Source organism: Lissotriton helveticus, chromosome 10, assembly GCF_964261635.1.
Source record: "Lissotriton helveticus chromosome 10, aLisHel1.1, whole genome shotgun sequence".
Taxonomy (NCBI): domain Eukaryota; kingdom Metazoa; phylum Chordata; class Amphibia; order Caudata; family Salamandridae; genus Lissotriton; species Lissotriton helveticus.
Genome location: NC_136071.1, coordinates 35,204,858 through 35,224,169, shown reverse-complemented (window position 1 = coordinate 35,224,169; position 19,312 = coordinate 35,204,858). Strand labels below are relative to the sequence as shown.

The 19,312-nt window shown below is 43.7% G+C and overlaps 2 protein-coding genes across 2 annotated transcripts in view; one reads left to right on the top strand and one right to left on the bottom strand.

Annotated features, from left to right (window-relative positions):
- Positions 1 to 3,666, bottom strand: part of IMP4 (IMP U3 small nucleolar ribonucleoprotein 4) — a 50,055-nt gene extending 46,389 nt beyond the window's left edge. Inside the window, exon 1 of the mRNA XM_078664674.1 lies at positions 3,538 to 3,666. Coding sequence (XP_078520800.1) covers positions 3,538 to 3,540 — 3 coding nt within the window. The 5' untranslated portion in view covers positions 3,541 to 3,666. The remainder of the gene's footprint in view (positions 1 to 3,537) is intronic.
- A 292-nt stretch (positions 3,667 to 3,958) lies between these two features.
- Positions 3,959 to 18,811, top strand: VMA22 (vacuolar ATPase assembly factor VMA22). Its single transcript, XM_078664673.1, has 6 exons — positions 3,959 to 4,077; positions 7,844 to 8,050; positions 9,217 to 9,320; positions 10,153 to 10,268; positions 13,954 to 14,160; positions 15,000 to 18,811. The coding sequence occupies exons 2-6, from the start codon at positions 7,925 to 7,927 to the stop codon at positions 15,110 to 15,112; spliced, it is 666 nt and encodes a 221-aa protein (XP_078520799.1). The 5' UTR covers positions 3,959 to 4,077; positions 7,844 to 7,924; the 3' UTR covers positions 15,113 to 18,811.
- The last annotated feature ends 501 nt before the right edge of the window (positions 18,812 to 19,312 follow it).

Genomic DNA, 19,312 nt, shown 5'->3' with positions numbered 1-19,312 from the left:
AACCACTGAATGACAGCAACGTCCAGTCAGTGCCATCGCTTCAAAGATGAATACTACTCCGATCCATCGATAAAAGGCAGCTATAAATTCTATGAATACAAAAAACTACGAGGCGCTAGCAAATTCTAAGTCTCAGATATTACAACTATTATATGTATAGCTCCTAAGCGCTAGATACTAGATTTTCTGTAACATAAAGCAGCCAGTCAAAATTATCTTCCGATTTACTCTGGAAAACTTTCAAACTCATCTACAGTGTGTGAAGACTTTCCCCACAGATTTGGGAGAAGGTATACAGAAACAGTGTTTTCAAATCAAGTCCTTGATGTGCTCAAGCTGGATATGTTTGGGTTAAAGTTTCATCATACGAGTTTCTAGCATCCAAAAATGGATTCCAAAAATCCCCCATCAAAAAACCCAGGCCTCACAGGAACCCATCCAATGAGTGCAGTGATGCAGTTCAGGGTTTGTTCAGAAAGCCAAAATTCAAGTCAGTGGTGTCTGGGGATCCAGTTGGCAGTGCCTGGCTAAAACGCAGGTCACTAGGATTCAGAAATCGGTTACATTCCCAACTAACGGCGAAGTATTTTTTAATGGGTCAGATGTATTTGTGAGCCAGCACTCAGTATGTTTTCACCTCGATGTCTACACCTTAGGGCCCATATCAATGCCCTGGCAGGACTCAAAACCTTCATCAATTCCACCAAGAACTGGGCTTTATGGTTAGAGCTCAAGCGTGACTTTAAATAAAGATATATTCACTTGTGAGCTAGAGATGGTTCAAATGGTTTCAGGATCAGGGCGAACTATTCCAGCCAACAGATTTGGGACCCGGGTCATTGGTATTAATGAGGACGACCTCCTGGTCCCTCTTTGACTACAGAAGGGGTGAAAAAGGCACCCAAAGAGTATAGAGCGGGTCAACGAGGATGAAGACTAACCAAATCTGTGAAAAACAAGCAAAACTGCAACCCTGTGACTGTTGCAAGGTTGATCATTTCTTCTCTTGGTCAGCTGCAAAACAGAAATGTCAAGGGTCTGATATACTACTGATCTGTAGAGGCCTGCTTCAAGCAGCTTCTGCAGTCAGTGAGTCCTTGTGCAAACAGTTTCAGGGATTAGGTCATCTGTTCTCCTGACAGCGCAGTCCAGGCCCTCTTACAAACTGGTAAGTTCTCTCAAGTCACAGCAGAAAAACGTACTATAGGAATCCACAATCGGACACAGTTTGGATAGAGAGCATCAACCTAGCAGTTTCTTCTTATGTGTGCATGTCTGCTATGCATGCGTGCACAGAATCCTCAGGAAGAAAAAACTAAATACAGCTCACAGGCTCAAGGACAAGTATTTTGTCTACTTTGGTGGCCAATGTGTTGAATTGTTCCTCTAATCAAGAAGAAATGCACTCTCCCTTTGTGTCCAGGTTTTCCCTGTACTTCTGGTGAAAAGAGCAACATTTCAGATTAGTTTGAACAGTCCACAGTGCATAGCACATGCTGTTGCCCTGATGCCTTGTAGAAACACTAAGACGGGGAGGGGTGGATCACGAAGCTGTCGGGAAAAAAAAATTCAAGGAATCTCTATACTAGTTCTAAAACAGAGACTGTGTGTAGAGATTTTCAAAACATGCACTGAATTTTTGTTCCAACAGTAACTAACTTAAGTCAGTGTTACTTTAAGGGGTTGGCACCATGTAATTGTATTTATATAGCTCTTTCTACCCCTGACGAGGCGTTGAAGCACTTTTCAGCAAGTAGCACACTACTCCAGAACCCAAAAGGATTAGTGGTGGATTGGCAAGGGCAGCTCCTCCGTTATGGCAGAGGAGCGTCACCCAACTGCTGCTACCCAGCAAAGGCAACAGTGAAAAAGAAATTGATAATAAAAGTGATTTTGTAATTTTCTTTTTCACCATTGCCTCTGCTGGGTATCAGAGTTGCGGTACAGGGCTGGCCCATTCTCCTGAGCATCAGGAGAAGGAGTTGTGAGCACTACTAAGTGCGCATACCTGTTTGGCCGGCAGTTTTAAGCCAGCCAAACCATCATGCACACTTAGCATTTCTCCAACAGGCTGTGTTGTGCAGCCGGGTAGAGAAAAGTCACAGGCTCCCAGGCACAGTCTGAGCGGCAAAGCAGGCCGCTCAGACCAATCCCAGCGCTGCTCTCATGCTGAGAGAGCGAGCAGCATTGGGATTGACATCTAGTAGCCTGCGCACTGTGCGCCAGTCAGGAATCGGGAGAGGAGGTAGACTCAGCATCATGCAAGTCTCAATTTATTTATTATATATAGATTTTTTTTAATGCGTTTATTCCCCCCCACCCCCACCACTTAATATTAATATGGGGAAATATGAGTATGGTATTAGAATAGGGAGGTACGAGTTAATTTGAGCAGAGGATGTGTGTGTCATTTATATTGAATAGAGTAAAGATAGAAGAGGGAAGAAAACTGAAGGGGCAGATTGACAAGTCCCTTGCAACACTTTTGAACCGCTGTTGCGTCACAAAAGCGGTGTAAAAAAATATGGCCAATTTACAACGCGACGCATCTAGGAAGATGCTTGTAAAGCCCTGCGTCACATTATACCTGCGTCAGGTATAATGTATGCAGGGTGGCCGTTGCCACGCAGGAAAGCCTCCTAAAAGTGATGCAGTGAAATCTAGGAGATTTCACTGCGTCACTTCTAGGACGCCACTGCGTCAAAACCTTATGCCCTAAAGCCCTGCGTCAGGTAAAGTGTATGCAGGATGGGTGTTCCGAAGTAGGAAAGCCTCCTAAAAGTGACGCAAGAAATCTACAAGATTTCACTGCATCACTTCTAGGGCGTCACTGCGTTACAATTTTACGCCTGGTTTAAGCAGGTGTAAGGAGTGACGCAGCGTTGTCGGAATAGACCTCAAAATGCATTGCTGGAGTTGCGTTGTGCTTGCGACACAATTCAAGCAATGCGTGACTTTTGCCCCAACGGATGCGTCAGAATTTCTGATGCATCTGTCAATCCTTGCACCATGGTGCGCCATATTTCATGATGGAGCAAGGGTCTCAGGGCGGCGCAGGGAAAGTGAGGCATCTCTACAGTTGCATCACTTTCTTGTAAATCTGCCCTGAAGTGTTAATTGGGAGATCTTAGTAGTAGTTGAGGTCTGGAATGGTTAAAGGAGAGATTAGTGAAGGGAAGAGCCTGTATCCATTAATTAAAATAATTCAACAACAAAATACTTTCAGTGCTTCCTCCAGATCCCATTCCAGTATGGACTCTCTTAATCCTGTACCTCAGAAATTATACAATATCCGAAACGACTCAAACCCCGCTTCCAAGATACAACCACTCCATATACATCTGCACAATTCACTGAGCCCCATCCCACTAAGAACTGAAAGAGGCGCCTGATCCACGTGTTCACAGCACACACAACCCCGCCCCTCACAAAGAACACAGATTTCACTGGAACCCCCGGGTATCAGACAAAACGTAACCCAGCCCTTCACAATACGCCAACCACCACCCCAGAGACTGGCAGCACCCCTAAACTCACCATGGCAGCAGATCACTCAGCTAACGTGGGGCAAAGGTACCCACCAACAACCCCAGCCGCCATTCGCTACCGTTATCAGAGAAATGAAAAACGCACTCGACGGCCGCCATGTTGGAACGGGGATTGTACCTAATTATAACGGTTATCGCTAGAGAAGAAGACACCCCTTTGCCTTTAAATAAGGCGCTTTGTTTAATTGAAGTTCTCTTAATTTCTGATTGTCTATTGCCGAACCAAATCAGACAAAGCTCTGTTAAGTATAGAGGTTATACTGTGCGCTAGCATATATTTTAGTCTGTCTTTTGTGTTATCAGTACGGCAGTAAATCTCAAATTGTAATGTGAAGTACACGAAAATGTCCCCGTTCTAAAATGGCCGCTACAGTGACGTCAAAGCGGCACTGCGCACGCTCAAGATGCTTCCGGGTCTCCAAGGTCACATGATCTTTTCAGAGAGCACTAGCTCAATAGCAGCTGAAGCCAGGAATGAAATAGAGAGAGTTGAGATTAAGGCAGAAGAGGAAGAGGAAAAGAACACCAGGTGAGGCACAAAGCACTGAGGCTTCTTACAGCAACTTTACACGTCTTAGGGTCCTATTAGAATATAACAATGCTAAGGCGAACTTGCAATATTGTATTGCAATTAAATAATCTATAACACCCGCGAGGAGGCATTGAAGCGCTTTACGTTAAGGTCAAGTCTACTTCTGAATCCAAGGCTAGTTGTGAATAAAGTGATTGTTGATTATTGGGATTAATCTTGTTCTATCAATAACCATTGCACGCATTTAATTGTTTATTTGATGTACATTAAATGAATAGGAGTCAGGTGTGGTCATAGTGTGGGTGAGTTCATGCAAATGGTTGGTGGGATGAATAGATGGATTAGAGGACTTTAGGTATTGTTAGGTTGCAAGGATGTGGTTCATACTTGCCAGCAGGCTTAATTTAGGGGGAACACTCCTGATGTTTGAAGCCAAAAATGTCTTTATTCTAGCTGTTAACCGCCTGAAATTGCTTTGATTCAATTTAAGTAAATGCGAAAAATATACCCCCCCCCTTCCTAAAAAACAAAATCTCCCACTCTCCTGTTCTACAATGTTGGCATGTATGGTAGTTGAAAAGAAGGAGAAGCTATGAGATGGTGGCAATTACAATAAAGGCGGACAGGCATACCGCTTAAAGTAGGGTTTAATAAGAGAAAGAAGGCATGTAAGAGGATGAAAGGTAAAAGAGAGGGTCACTAGAAAGAAAGAAAGGAGATGGAACAATTAAAAGCTTGTTGATGTCCCTGTAATGCCGATTATTTGTGCTGTATCCAGTCAGCTACACTATTCCATTCCGTAGCCCCGCTTTTCTATCCTAGTACAGTAGTCCCCTTCGTAATGGCTCATCTCTTTGTTACCATGCTGGTAGTCACTCTCCCAGCCTATGTCACAAGCTCGGGCCCATCTTCAAACATTCTTCCCACTCCCATGTTCTTCTTTGCTACTATAATAGTATTACTACATTCTTTGATTATGCTTTGTCCCCCCTTCCGCACGCTGGTATCATACATAAAGTGATACCCCTATGTTGGTCAACTTCGTCCGTGATTTGTAGCACCCCATCCAGGTTTCTTAACACCCTTCTTCACATGTCCTTCTTCTATTCTGAACGACTAAGCTTGACATTAATGCTCATTCCCCTAGGTTGCACCTCCTTCTTCTTATTTGCACTGTCCAGCCACACTTACTCCCTTGTAGGTGTGACTCTTAACCCTTTAACACTCTCCTTTTCAGCTGCCCTCATTCCTTGCTTGGCTTACTTTACAGAACAGTTTTTTCGTGGATCTGTTACAGCGAGTGTGCAATGGTAAACATAAAGCACAAGTGGGCACACAGGCTCTACATATATCATTTCTCCTTTCACAGAGTAGAGTCAAATTACAATTGTAGAGCATAGGTGCCTATTATCAGTCTCTCATATCAGAGACTTTAAGCCGGACATAAGTGTTTTTTCACAACTATCAGCACTGTGCCTGCTGGAACTAGAAGTCTCACGTTTCCGAGTATAAGAATTGCCATGAAAGTTGCAGTATGTGGTTAAAAAACCAGGACTGACCGAAGTCTCCCTTGTGAACTATGGCTAGGTGCATAGCCCTCGACCTTTATGCAAGTGAGATTTCACGATGTGATCTGATCCATGGCAATCCTAATTTTGGGCAGAAGAGTCCCATATTATATTTTTTTAGCCAGTGACATTATTTAAACTTTCTCGGCCTATTTTAATAATTTGCCAAAGATTTGTTTTACTGCCACTGGTAGGTTACTTGTCTTTGTGAGGTTGTCTTTTTCGAAGTAACACTGTTTTGAACACTGGCCTCTGACTGCTTCACTTAACTCATGACTTTTTAAAGCTGTGAGCAGACATTCTGTCCAGAGTGATGTCAGGGCCTTAGATCAGCCGCAGGAGTCTGCAGCAGACAGCAGCAGCACGGCAGCCCAGGCTGGTGGAGAAGGGAGGTTGGTGGGCAGGCATGACTAAGACCCCCTCTGGGCATGTGTCACCCTCCAAAGGTGTGTGAGTTTAGAGGTATGCCATTCACTTCTATGGACTGTATGGCCCACATTTGACATATCCCAGCGATCCATGATAAAATGATCTATAGATGCACACTGTCTCCATATAATATCTTGTGTTCTTTAAATGCATACAGTAGTAACGGCAACATGCATAATTTGTGCACACATTATATCCATCCAAATCATTTGTCCGTTATATTGTGTAGGTTATTTGTATAGAACTGTGTCACCACAAGACAGCCACATAATACTGATAGTTGCCAAAAGAGAGTGAAAAGGAATATTCCATAGAGTATAAAAGGAGACAGCAGTATATAAGAAATAAACAATAGATTTGTTGGTCGAGGGATCGTGCTCAATATTACAACGGATGAAGCAATATTGTTTAGTAAGTCTTAGGTATTTATTTATATCAGTTTTTTTTTCTATGGTAAAGACTTAGGGCCTGATTTAGATCAGGGCGGACGGGTTACTCCGTAAAAACGGTGATGGATATCCTGTCCTCCAAAATATAAATCCCTTAGGATATAATGTAGTTTATATTTTGGTGGACGGGATATCCGTCACCGTTGTGACAAAATAACCCGTCCACCAAGATCTAAATCAGACTTGTATTCTGAATGCGCACCAGAGTACCTTACTCGTGAATGTAACTTTATAAGGCACAATGACGTTAACTACAGCAGGAATAAAATAGAGGGTTCAGAATACAAGAGTATTGAGTTATTACACATAAACGGTATGGAAGGATGCTGTATCCAAAACTAATATGAGGCACATCATTTTCATCATAGTAGCGCTGAAATGTTTGAGGGGGTTAGCGAAACCTTTGTTTTTGAGTATTCTATATTTTTGAGAAATAAAGTGCAAATCCATGTCAGTCGAGGAAGACAGAATGATGGGGGGTGCAGTAATGAGAGAAGAGAAAGAAAGGATGAAGTGTAATAACAGCAAGTTATAATAGAGTAGGAACTCTCCACTACAACGCAGAGGTTGGCAAAGAATATGGAGAACCAGGTAGCTCTCCATCCCTTAAAATCAGAACAGACAAAATAGATTTGGATGAACAGATGGTTCCACAAGAGGTTTCAGCAATATGCTAGAACTGATCCTTGTGGGATGCCTTTAGTCATAGAGACAGGCAGTGAGGGAGGGAGACCTTATTGATTTAAGACCCCTGGCAGTAATATAGATAGCATTTAAAGTGGTACAGTACCAAACATTGAAACTTAGTTTTGATTGAAGGGTTGGATCAGGATGTCATGGCAAACTGTAACAGAAGCTTAAGAGATGGCAGCTGGTGGGTTCAGCTTTGTGAAGCATCTGTTAGGTGTCATCCACAATGTTTGCAGCGTAGGTACTATGACATCTGCAGAAACCTGATTGGTTGTTCTTGAGTAGGGAATATGCCTCCATATTGGGAAGTGAATGATGCATACAAACGCTGACGACCCCTTCAACTTATCATGTGGCAGTGGACCCCTCAAAAGAGATACTGTTGTGTAAATGGAAGGATTTCTTAGTTCCCTCAATCCACTCCCCCTTACACTTACAAGACTGTGGACAGTGTTTGAATGGCAATAGTGGAAAGGAGTAAATGGCCAAGTGCTGTAAGTAGCACCAGATGCTTGTGATGGGTGAGTTTACTATTCTTAGCTTCAGTGCATTCACTATTTGCAGCTGATCAGTTCACTGTATCTTGGGGTGTGTTCACTACTTCTCTTACTTGCTTTTCATTTTCAGATTGACCTTTGACAAGGGCTCGTCTCAGACACCAGTAGCTCCTCTGCTGCCCGCCCGGACGCGAGCTCATCAGAAGCGGCAATGGCTGGTGATGACCCAGAGCTCACCGAGGTGTGCGAGGAGCTGGACAGGCTCCTGCTGCACATGATGTCTGAGCTGGAGATGCTGCAGAGTAAGAGGGTGGCCTTGAACGAACTTATTGAGCAGGTTGGTAACAGCATGTGATGCTTGAGATGGCCAAGTTCAGGGCTTCTGGGCCTTGGTCTTCTCCTCTCCCTTAATGATGATCCCTATCCCAGCTTATAAGAGGTTTTGTAAGTTGCAACAGAATTCTCTCTTCTCCTTTTTCAAATAGTGGTTTTAATGTTATTCTTAAAGAAAGTCAGCGGTAAATATTAGTGTGATGTAGTTTGAGCTGGTAATATAGCTCAGTGAGTTAAATTCTCTACCCTGACATTTTGAAGTAACTTGTTATTGACAGTACTGCCCAATGGCAAAATTGTGGGAGACGAGACTTTGCCACCCAAGAGTTTATGAGCTCAGTATTTCCATTGGCCTCCAATGGATAAAACAGTCTGGTATCCATTACACGAAGAAGTAGCAGTGCTTTTTTCAGAGTTCTAAGGGCATTTTATAGGTGTACACAGGGTTCATGAGAGTCAATAACTGTTCCGAGTTTCTAGGACAATTAACATTTAGGCCATTATTACAATGTCAATTGGAGTTGCCTCCTACCGACAACGTTTCAGTGGAGGAACCGTCCGACCATAGTTTGGCAGTTCCTCACACCAAATTACGATAAGACTGCACATAGGGCAGTCAGAAACTCCCATTTCTCAATGGGAGTTTGTGAACATCCCTGCACCATGTCGCAGGCACCTCACGGTGCAGGGATGTCCAGGGGGGCACCATAGGTGGCTTCCAGATGTGGAGGGCAGAAATGACGGGGCCCTGCTAGGGGCTCCCAATGTGGCTTTACGGCAGCCTTTCCATGTCCAAGGCTGACATGGAAAGGCTGTCAGAAACCGACATCCCAATACCGACAGCGAAGCGCCCTCATTAAGGGATTATGAGGAGTTTCTTCCCGATTGACGGGCTCCATGAGCCTGTCGATTGGTCCCTTTGACTGCTGCCCCCGACCGCACGCATTGTAATGCGTTAGTAGATGCGGTTCAGACCGCAACAGACAAGCCATCTGTTGCGCTCTGAACCGCATCATAATGAGGCCCTTAGTCTTAAAATTTCCTGTAAATATTTGAAATGTATTTTACTTAAATTAGTTGTAATTCCACAATCCTTCTTACCCAGCTTATCTGCCTCCTTCTTGGATATGTGCAGATATCTTACAGACCAAATTTGTCTTTCAACTGCAGGGCTGGTTTTCGCTTTCCCAGTCCCGCTACGCCATGGGGAACAAGGGTGTTTCATCACTACAGTATGGTAGCCAAATGGAGCCATTGGTCCGTGTCTCTACCAGGTAAGACAAAGAAGAGGTTTATTCCCCCAATAATTGCACCACAGTCTCCTTGCTCGAAGTGGTGAATCTGTGTGGCAAAGCAGCCATCTCTAAATTGGTGGCACTGCAATGAAACAGTGTGGAAGATGTTAAGGAAGTTACTAAAACTTCAGTTTAAGGTACCTTAAAATTCAGTACTTTATTTGCTGAGATCTTGGCTCTTATTGCCAGTTCACAGGAATCTTCTCAGTGTACGGATTGGGGGTCTGTAGCCAGTAATGATCTTTGTTTGATGATGATGTCTACTTCTACTTTAGGTGGGAGATTGTGCTGTACTATGTATGCAATTGGTATCTAGCCTAATTTTAAGGCATTTTTCACTCCATTTTAGGTGCTATGACCTCCTATTCCCTACATAAACCCCAACTTTATTCTTTGTCTTCAACTACAGAATTTCTCTGGGTTTCCCTTGGACCGAGTCTGAAGCACTGCAAGGCCATCACTGCAGCAGCACCTAGCTGTCAGGGTGTGCTTCCCATAAGGAGAGACTTGGGGATTGGCAGGGGGCAAGTAGAGGAGAGTTAAGAGGTTAAAGGAATGTGAGAAAAGTTAAGAGTGCTTCTAGTTTACTTTTGTAGATAAAAAGCATAGAAAGATTTTCATATCCTGGCAGTTTCTAAAAAAGTACATCACCACCACTCTGCCCAGCTCAGCCTCCTTCATGACGCTGATAGGCACCTGACATGCTTTCATAGTGGTGTGTTTTTAATTTTCTATTGAACATTTAACTCAGTAGTGGCTGGCGCTCCGCAATGAAAGCATTCAACTTTTATCTTTTCTCCCTGCTGGGCAGTGCCAGTGAAGACGGGAGCTGCCAGTTTCAACTGGAGCGTATTACATCCATCAAACCAGAGGCCTCAGATGCTTCAGAGCCACCCCTAGTGGAAGACATCGGCCCAAGAGATCAAGGTGAGTTAGTAGCAAGTATTTCTACTCTTCTGTCTGTAACAAATTGAAAAGACGCAAAAGAGGATGGTTAGCCTCAGAGGCCCTCTCTCTTTTGGCCCAGCGACAGCATGTGTTTGTCATTTACCATTGGTGCCCCAGGATCACAGATGAAACTATAACTTTTAGGAGCCCAGTGTTTGGCCAATCTTTGCAGGTATTTCCACTCCTGGAGGGCACTGGGGCAGGTACCAAATGGTCTGAGTAATCTATGTTCCATGAGAGACAGACCAGTCTTGCAAGAGGGCATTCACTTGTTACCCGGCTGTGCAAGGCAAACGAGAAGGCCAATGATGTCCTGAGGGATGTGTATGACATGGAGGCACTATGTACCTAAGCTGGGGTAGGCTTATAAACTGGTTATGGTCTGTTTTTGTTTTTTAGTAGAACTCTGTCTTCTGGCTCGAGGTAACTACATTTCCGAAGTCCTTCCAGGCGGCCTGCACCACACTGCAATGGTGTATGTTCTCGAAAGGTGTCCTATCTAAAAGGAGACTAGGAGAAGCAACTCCATTGTGTGCTGCAATAACCAGACCCTCACAAAGGACACCACTCCCACAGAATGGAACATACTACCACATACTACGTACATTCCTTAAAATCTCCAAATAGATGCAAGGGGTTGTAAACCAGCGTAGTTTTTGGGGACTCAACAAAATTTCCATGAGGTGGTTGGGAGGCCTTGTCTCTGCCACCAGCTGTCTGTCTCCCTGTTGCCTGGTGGTGGAGGCTGTATTGAGATACATTTATAGTTGGGGTTCATGGTTTGTGTACATCGTGTAGCAAGTGTCGAGTTTACCGGGGGAACATCAGCAGGGGAGATCTTTAGGTAAGTCATAAAGGCACAGCTCTGCAGATAGTTGTGGCATTGTTCTTCCCAACAAAGTTTTTTTATACAGCGGGTGACATATTGCTTTTTACAGGGATATGCAATTTAGGTACATTGGCCCTCACAACTAATGACAACCACAGTACCGTTTACACATTTTCCAATCTTTACACATCGTTGCATAGCACAGTTCGTATATTCTGTCACTGACCACTCAAATTTCTACCTTGCAGTAGCATCACAAAGCAGTACACAGACGACTCCTCATTCATAAACCTGATCTCCAAACCCACTCTATTTACATTTTTGTGCAAACTGTATTTCCAAGCCTTGTCGAGAAATTTTGAGGAATGTGGTCTAAACCCTAGCGCTAGCAGCAGAGCGCCCCGCCATCAAGACCGCTTTGACCTTGGAGATGTATATAATTTATTTTCTCCCTAGGTTGTAGCATAGGCCAGAGTGACAGGTTACATTTGTGTCTGTAGTGCCCTTAGAGTTTAGAGGAGTAAGTAGCCAATGTATAGATTTTAGTTCCTGATGGGTTGGGTAAAAATTCCGTATCGCCCATTTTGCACATCCTCCAGGAATCCTAAAGCTCTGGACTAAACACCATGCAAGCCTCACATGCCCATATTGTATGTCCTGTGTCATCTGACATTCACCACCCCCTCTTGGTAGTTCTCACAATGAAAATTACAGAACCGTTTGGCTGAGTGGTTATCAGGCAGCCTTCTAGTTCTGCATTTGGTTTGTATATGGTGACCAAGGATTAATGGGGATGTCTGTGACTTCCATTCAATGTCAATCTGTATGTCCATTACAATGTTGGTTTACCATTTGAACAGTAAAACATCCACTCCCTCTTTGTCTCAAGTGGGCTGATACCATGATGTGTTGTTGATATTTCCATGTTTTCTGCCTATGTGGCCTTCATTTAGAAGATGAGTTTCTTATTTGAAGCCAATTTCTCCCCTCAGGTCCTCCAACAAGCACAAGATAATTAACCTCCTGGGTAGGGACTTCTTAAACACTCATGTTTAGCAGTGTCAATTTAGCTATATTGTGGGATCACCAGCTATTGCTTTTATTTACACAATGGAATAAGCACCACCTCGAGTCATATAGGACGGCATGTGGAAAAAGCGATTTACAGCCATCTTGGGCTAATTCAGGTGCCCGGATCATTCAGGGTCATGTAACATGGAATTCTTTCACGTGTCTATCCAAACAAACCTCCGGGTCTGTTGGGGAATTTGGCGTTCAGTATCTTGTATAATCATGTCAGTGAAATGGGGCACTCTTATTTGCAGTTCAATAGCATGAATTGCCGTGGCAGTGAAAATAAATGAGTCGCAATAACACGTTATTGGTAGGAAACATACTATTGAATGCTTATTAACACATTTAAATCCTGCAGCACAAAGGACAAACTCCATGCTATGACTACAGTGCTGTGAAAGTGACATGCACCAAAACATTACGTACTGCCTTGCCCATTTCTTGTTACTCTGATTTTTCACAGGGACACAATTGTACTAACAGCCATGTGACCGCTTCAGTGTGATTTATGTCCCATATGAACTTAATCACTTGCAACTGGGTTTTGGATATATAGATATAGATAGACAGAGGTGATGAATATGTTTTCCAGTGGTTTTGCAATAAAAACTAAAAAGCCAAATGAATGTGCTGCTTTAACTCCGCTGTACATCTGAATCAACCTTAACTCCAAACCCTAATAGTATTTCCGTAAGTTTAAAGTGAAATCTGTTATATAGAATAATTTACTATGTTTGCAAGTGTATGATAGTGTTATTAAGTAGTTGGACTTTAAATGTGGAACACTGGTAAATGGTGGTTGTGTAAGTGTGTTAGTGTATGATGGTTGTTCTGTAGGTGACAATTGACGGGTGTGTGGGCATTTCCTGGTGGGTGAATGATCATATGTTAGTGCAGTTGTGTGAGCAGGTTAACGTGACTGTCTGGTTGTTTCAATAGGGGACATGTATGCATGTATACTGGTGGTCGTTCCAACAAATTAGCTTGGGTATGTATTATGTCTGAACATCTGTATGTTAGTTGTTCTATTGTATACATTGATGGTGCATGATGGCTGGTGTATGCTGGGGATCAAATTAATATTGACTTTTTATAGCATAGTGCAAGCAGCACTTTTCTTTTTTTACTTTTCAATTTTTATGGCAAAGTCAGTCTTACCATGTTAGTCAAACTTAGCTCATTTTCAAATGTAGGTTTTTCTTGGAATTTGTTTGCTTTATAATTATATCACAATAAGACATGTAAGTGTTATTGGTTAAATTGTCTTGCAGTGTTTGCTTGAAATTAAATGTCATATAACCTTAGGTTTTGATTAATGTGTGAAATATATTAAAATTGTAATAGAAAATATTTTTTTCAGTAATAAAATTTGCAATCGTCTAATGTTCAAATAGCATTTAAAAAAATAAGATTCCTTGATGTCTGTTGTAAATATAAGCCTGTGTTCTTGGTGGGTTGGGAGGAGAGGACGCAAGCCTCTTTGGTTTAGATTCTTCCTCTACAAAGACACTGAATGGGACTTTGTCACCTTGGACTTGGAGTGGACCCAAGTACTTCATTCAAGCTAATGTAAAACTGATGTTCTCAGAGGCAGTAGTTGAAGCTCCTGTGATAGCAATGTGCAATCGCAAAGAGGTCTGTGTAATCGCATAAACAAACAGCAGCATGTTGAGGGCCTAAAACTCACAGATGTGATATATCACAGTTCTTATACCTTTTGAAGTTCACTTATCCCCTGCCATCTCTTTTCTTTTGCTGCAGTTCTCAGGAAACGCAAGGGCCCTGTAAAGACAGAGGAGCCAACATCCCCTGAAAAGCTGTCCAGCGATGAAGCCGAACCCTCCAGACCGGAAAAGGCACAAGGGATCAAAGTGGGAGCTGAACGGGTGGCTGTGCAAGATCCTCTCAAGTGGTTTGGGATCCTCGTTCCACAGAGCTTGAGGCAGGCACAGAGCAGCTTTAAACAAGGTGAAGACAAGAACAGTGGGGGCTAGGACAGTTAAAAGCATTACACTGTTCCTGAGCCTGGCACATGGCTACCCACAGAAAGCATATGCCTAAGTGCTGCGCTAATGTTCCGCTCAATGAGCTATTTCTCCATTTACATAAAACAGGACCATCACTGTAGTTTTCCAAGAACATACCGGCCAATGCCAGCAGGTTACACAAGTCGAACACCCTGACTTTAGCCAGCTCTTTCTCCAGGTAGTGTGTGTACATCCAGGCTTCTGTCTGCAGTGAAAGTCACTGTGTCCACAGAAGTTATAATTTTAGGCTTCTTAGGCCTCAGGCAGGAGAGCGATGCCTCATGAAAGACCGCTCTTAAGGTTTTGGGAGACTACAAAGCAGTCTGTACAGTTGCACATTTGTACAGACTCAAATCTTAGCATAGGCCTCATTGATTCAGTACAAATATATCATCATACACACTTGTACATTAGCTATCACCCATGTTACACAGATCATACAGGCTCTTGGTTCAGACAGAGCACTTCTTCAGGCGGTACACATATATTTTTAGGCTTTAGACGGCAAAGATTTTCATCAGGTTCTTTAGCTATTTACGGGACCTCTGTTTGATAGCGCAGTTATCCCTCGGATTATGCTCCATTTCGTAGCATTGTTAAGTACAGCCGGCAAGCCTTGTAGACTTCTCTAATGGCATGCACAGAGGAAGCGGCTCCCTGGAGTTGAATTCCTGTTGAAGAATGTACAATTATGTGAGGTAGAGGACCATTCTAATGCTTCCAGTCAGTGATGCCCAGACTTTCATGGTGTTTAATTTCTCTCTTTTGTTTCCTCTGCAGGGCTGGATCTGGCTGGAGAGGTGGCAGGGTTACAGAGCAGCATTGAAAGCACAAGGATACAGTACAGGACTCTCTTAGCGAAGAAACAACAACTCCTCACCCAAAGCAATTAGAACAAGGAGAATCTGTATACGCCTTAAAAGGATCCTAAGACAATCTTGATCTTCTTCGTCCAACGACCAGTCTACTGATGGTCAACGTAGAATGAGGACTTTGTTCTTTAAGACTATCCTTCACAGTGGAGAGTTATTCAGAAGGTGGTTCAAAACATCTGCTTTGTGCAGTTTGTTTTGTGGGTGGCAATGTGTCACGTGCTAGGGGCCACCCTCACTTAAATTGAGATGACCCAGGAGTGTTGCCTGGCAAGTAGATGGGCTGGGTGTGCGTTATTGAGAGAAAAACCATAGTGACTATCCTTGTTGACAGTAGTAAATGAAGATTGTGCTCAAGTAACAGATGGGGATGTATTGCCGAGCTGCTGACACCACTGATTTGATGAACAGTATCTTAAATTCTTCGAGCAATCACTTCTTAGAATGAAATACTCACCATTGGGCACTGTTTTCTTGAAATGTGAGTCAGGCCAGGTTTTCTGCCTTGATTTTAATTAAAGATGTAAGGTTCCTTGTTAATCTGCTATTGTCTAGCTGCGGTTGGCCTTTCAGCACATTTCTCTTGCATGGCCTGGTCTACAACAAAAACGGCATAACGTTTTTTCTGTGTGCACTCCCAAACACCAATCACTTCACTTCCAGGCACTTTTGGCAAAATAGGACCAATTATTATTATTTTTTTTTTTAAGTGGCCATTTCAGATCTTTTCCAGGCTCCTTATTGGACACATCGGTTTTGCCAGTCTGTGGCGAACTAGCTTCTGGGCAATCCAGACTTTCAAAGGCATTGATATTTCAAGGTAGCCCCAGACTCTCCATAGCTCATTCCACTTCTGGTACCAGTTCATTTGCCATAACCTATGAATTGTTTGGGAATCTTTCCTGTAAGCCTCTAGGAGAATATTTTGTGTGATGTCAGTCCAACTCCTGGCGGGGCTATCATGTTTGGCTTCAGTTGAGTTTTTGTTACTACTTTGTAGTTGCACATCATGGGCAAAAAATAAATAAATAAAAACGATGTGATCTCTGTTGAATAGAGTTGGTAGAGTCTATCTCGGGGTGGAAAGGAGGGGCAGGCTAGCAGTTGAGTCTATGTTCAAATAAGCAAAGAAAAAGTGACATTGGTTCTTCTTGTGGGGGACTTGAGACATAAGCTAATGCAAATATGTCAGCTGTTCAGTGCATTAAGGAATCCAAGCAGGAGAGCGAAGCATTAATACCTTCCTGATACTGCTCTCTTATTTTTTAGGGTAAGTGGATTAGTTTGGTGAGACTCTTATGTCAACAATTCTGGCATATCCATCCATCCTTTCAAGGGTCCTAAGTGATGTGATCTGTGTCCTTCAGCTTTATTTGTTTCTCATTTGATCCATAGTGACACCCCTTAATGATCTCACCTTCAAAAGAATGCCTAAGGAAGTTCAGTGGACAGTTAGCTGTCAGAAGGCATTTGATGACCTGAAGCAAGCCATGTGCTGAGCTCAAATTCTGCAAAGTCCTGATTACTCCAAAACCTTTATTGTCCAGACAGATGCTTCTGATATGGGGTTAGGTGCAGTATTATCACAACTTAATGCAGAAGGCCAGGGTCAACCAGTAACGTTTGTTAGCAGAAGTTTGACTACCCCCAGGGAGAAGCGTTGGTCTACTATTGAGAGGGAGGCCTTTGCTGTGGTCTGTGCCTTGAAGAAGTTGGGGCCATGCCTGTTTGGTTCTCACTTCATTGTTCAGACAGACCATAAGCCCCTGTTATAGCTTAAGCAAATGAAGGGTAAAAATCCCATACTTTTGAGGTGGTCCATCTCCCTACAGGGGATGGACTTTTCTGTGGAACACAGACCTGGGAGTAACCATGCCAATGCAGATGGACTCTCCAGATACTTGTACTTAGAAAATGAAGACTCAACTGGGCAAGGTTAGTCTCATCTCCTTTTGTTTGGGGGAGGGGGGGTTGTGTAGGGAAGTAAGATCTGCTTTCATGGTCCCCCCCCACCCTTATTGTTGTTGGGATGTTTTTTTTCTTTTTACTTAGTCTGCTGGGATCCTGCTAATCAGGACTCCTGCAGATGTGCTTTCTCCTCCAATTGACCTGGTAAGTAGTTTTTGTACCTCCACAATTGGCTACTGGTGTACCCTTGTCAGCCCCTAGTATATGGTACTAAGGTACCCGGGGCATAGGTACACCAGGGGTCTCCCATGGGCTGTAACATGTATTGTGTAACCCATTTGAGTCCACTTAAACAGTGACTAAAGGCCTGCCATTGCCTATGTGAGTTTATACTTGCACCTCCCCGACAGATATACGTTTCCTTATATTTGAGGTCAATACACTTAAAACATATAAGTCACTCGTATGGCAGGTTCTTCAGTACTGAGGGCCAGGTGCTTGGTTATAAGTGTAAGGGTGCCCCTGCATGAGCAGGATACCCTACAAACCCCAGAGTTGATTATCCAGGCTTCTTTGTAAGTTTGGTCAGCCATTTTTTTTACTTCAAGTGGACAACAGTTATTCCAAGGCCTGAACTGTCCTCTCTGCAATTTTGGGGAAAGTGTAATTCCTCGTCGGAACCGTGTCAACTTGCTGTTGCCAGGGCTTGTTGGTAGTGCACTCCAGAGATCTTTGGGCTACACGAAGCTCAAGCCTGCAGTATCTCTTCTCTTCAAGAGCAGCGTCCTCCCTGCATACTCAGCACCGTAGGCCTTCATCTTTGGTGAGCTGCTCAAGGTCCTCTTGCGACTTCTGTGCCTTGAGTCTGTGGGTCCTCCTGAGAGTCTTCTACTAATTCAGTGGGTTCCCCTGCTGGCTCTGGGCCTGCTCTGACCCCTGCTGTTGGTGAGTACCTTGGACCTTGCTGTTCCTAGCATTGCTCCTTTTTAGTCTTCCACGCCAGTTTCGGCTACCAAGGCTTGTTGGTGCTCCCGCCGGACACTGACCACCTAGTCCCCTGCCATCCGATGTGAGACAGCTCAAGCACAGCTCCTGGTTTTCCTCGGCGCCGCCTGTTCTTCACAGCTGCGGCAACAAGGTCACGGTCGACACTTCAGAACCTCCCGACATCGGTGGGCATTGCTCTTCCGTGCCTCTTGGTCACTTCTGAGTGGCATAGACTCTGTCCCCTCTGCTTGCAGGTTCTTCACTTCCGGAATCCACCCTTGGATTCCACCGGACATCTTCTCCAGAGGCATCTTCTTCAAAGTCTCCTATTGTTGGGAAAGGCAGGTTCTGACATCACTTCACCCCATTGCACCTGGCTTCCCTGGTATAGGTAACCTGGTTCCTGGGGCATCCACGGTTGGGGTGACTCTCCAACCTTCTTTCTTCCAAAGGGCTTCTTTGGGGTCCTCGAGGAAGGGTGGTTCTTCAAAACTGCAACTGTGACTTCCCCATTGACGTCTATTGCATACGCGGCTGTATTTCCACTCTGAACACAGTCTCCCTGGGGTTCCTCATTACTTAACATGGGTGATTCCTTGTGTCCCTGGCTCCACTGGGTCTTCTGGGCCAAGTCCAATCCTCTGTTGCAGTTCGCATTCCACATTCTTAGTATATGGTTTGTCTCCCCTGGAGACCGCTGTATTTTGTGCTACTTACCTGATTGCTTTTGAAGTATTCTTGTGTATTGTGTTAATATCTCGCGGTATGGGATATACCAATGTGTTAGTGAGTGTTGTGTAATAAATAGAAGCATTTGTTTATAAACTTTGTGGTGTTCTTTTTCATTTAGCTTACACTATTGATTTAACTAGTAAAACAAGCTGCTTAACACGCCTTCAAGATCAGCCTGAAGTGTACACCATATACTAAGCCAGCCTCCTACAACAAGATACTGGAAGCGCACAGTGTTGTGGGATTGCATGGCAGTGTCGGGCCAAGCAGAGGTGTCTGAAATGGATTAAATGTCTGCCGACTGATGTTTTATATTAAATACTTGCTTAAAAATAAACTATAATATGGCTGGATTGTAATGTTCTCCTAGGGACCTAATCCACCAAATGGATCTTGAGGAAACTAGGTCAACGTACTGCAAATGGCCTTTTTATATTTCTGCTGTCCCAATCCGTGATAACCCACCTCCCCCACTAAGTAGCTATTCAAAAACTGAAAGACCTATTTGAAGATCACACATTCATTCCAATATAGGAAAGGAAAGACTGAAGCAAGTCCACCGTGTGCCTTTCTATACTTTAGACTAGGAGCAAT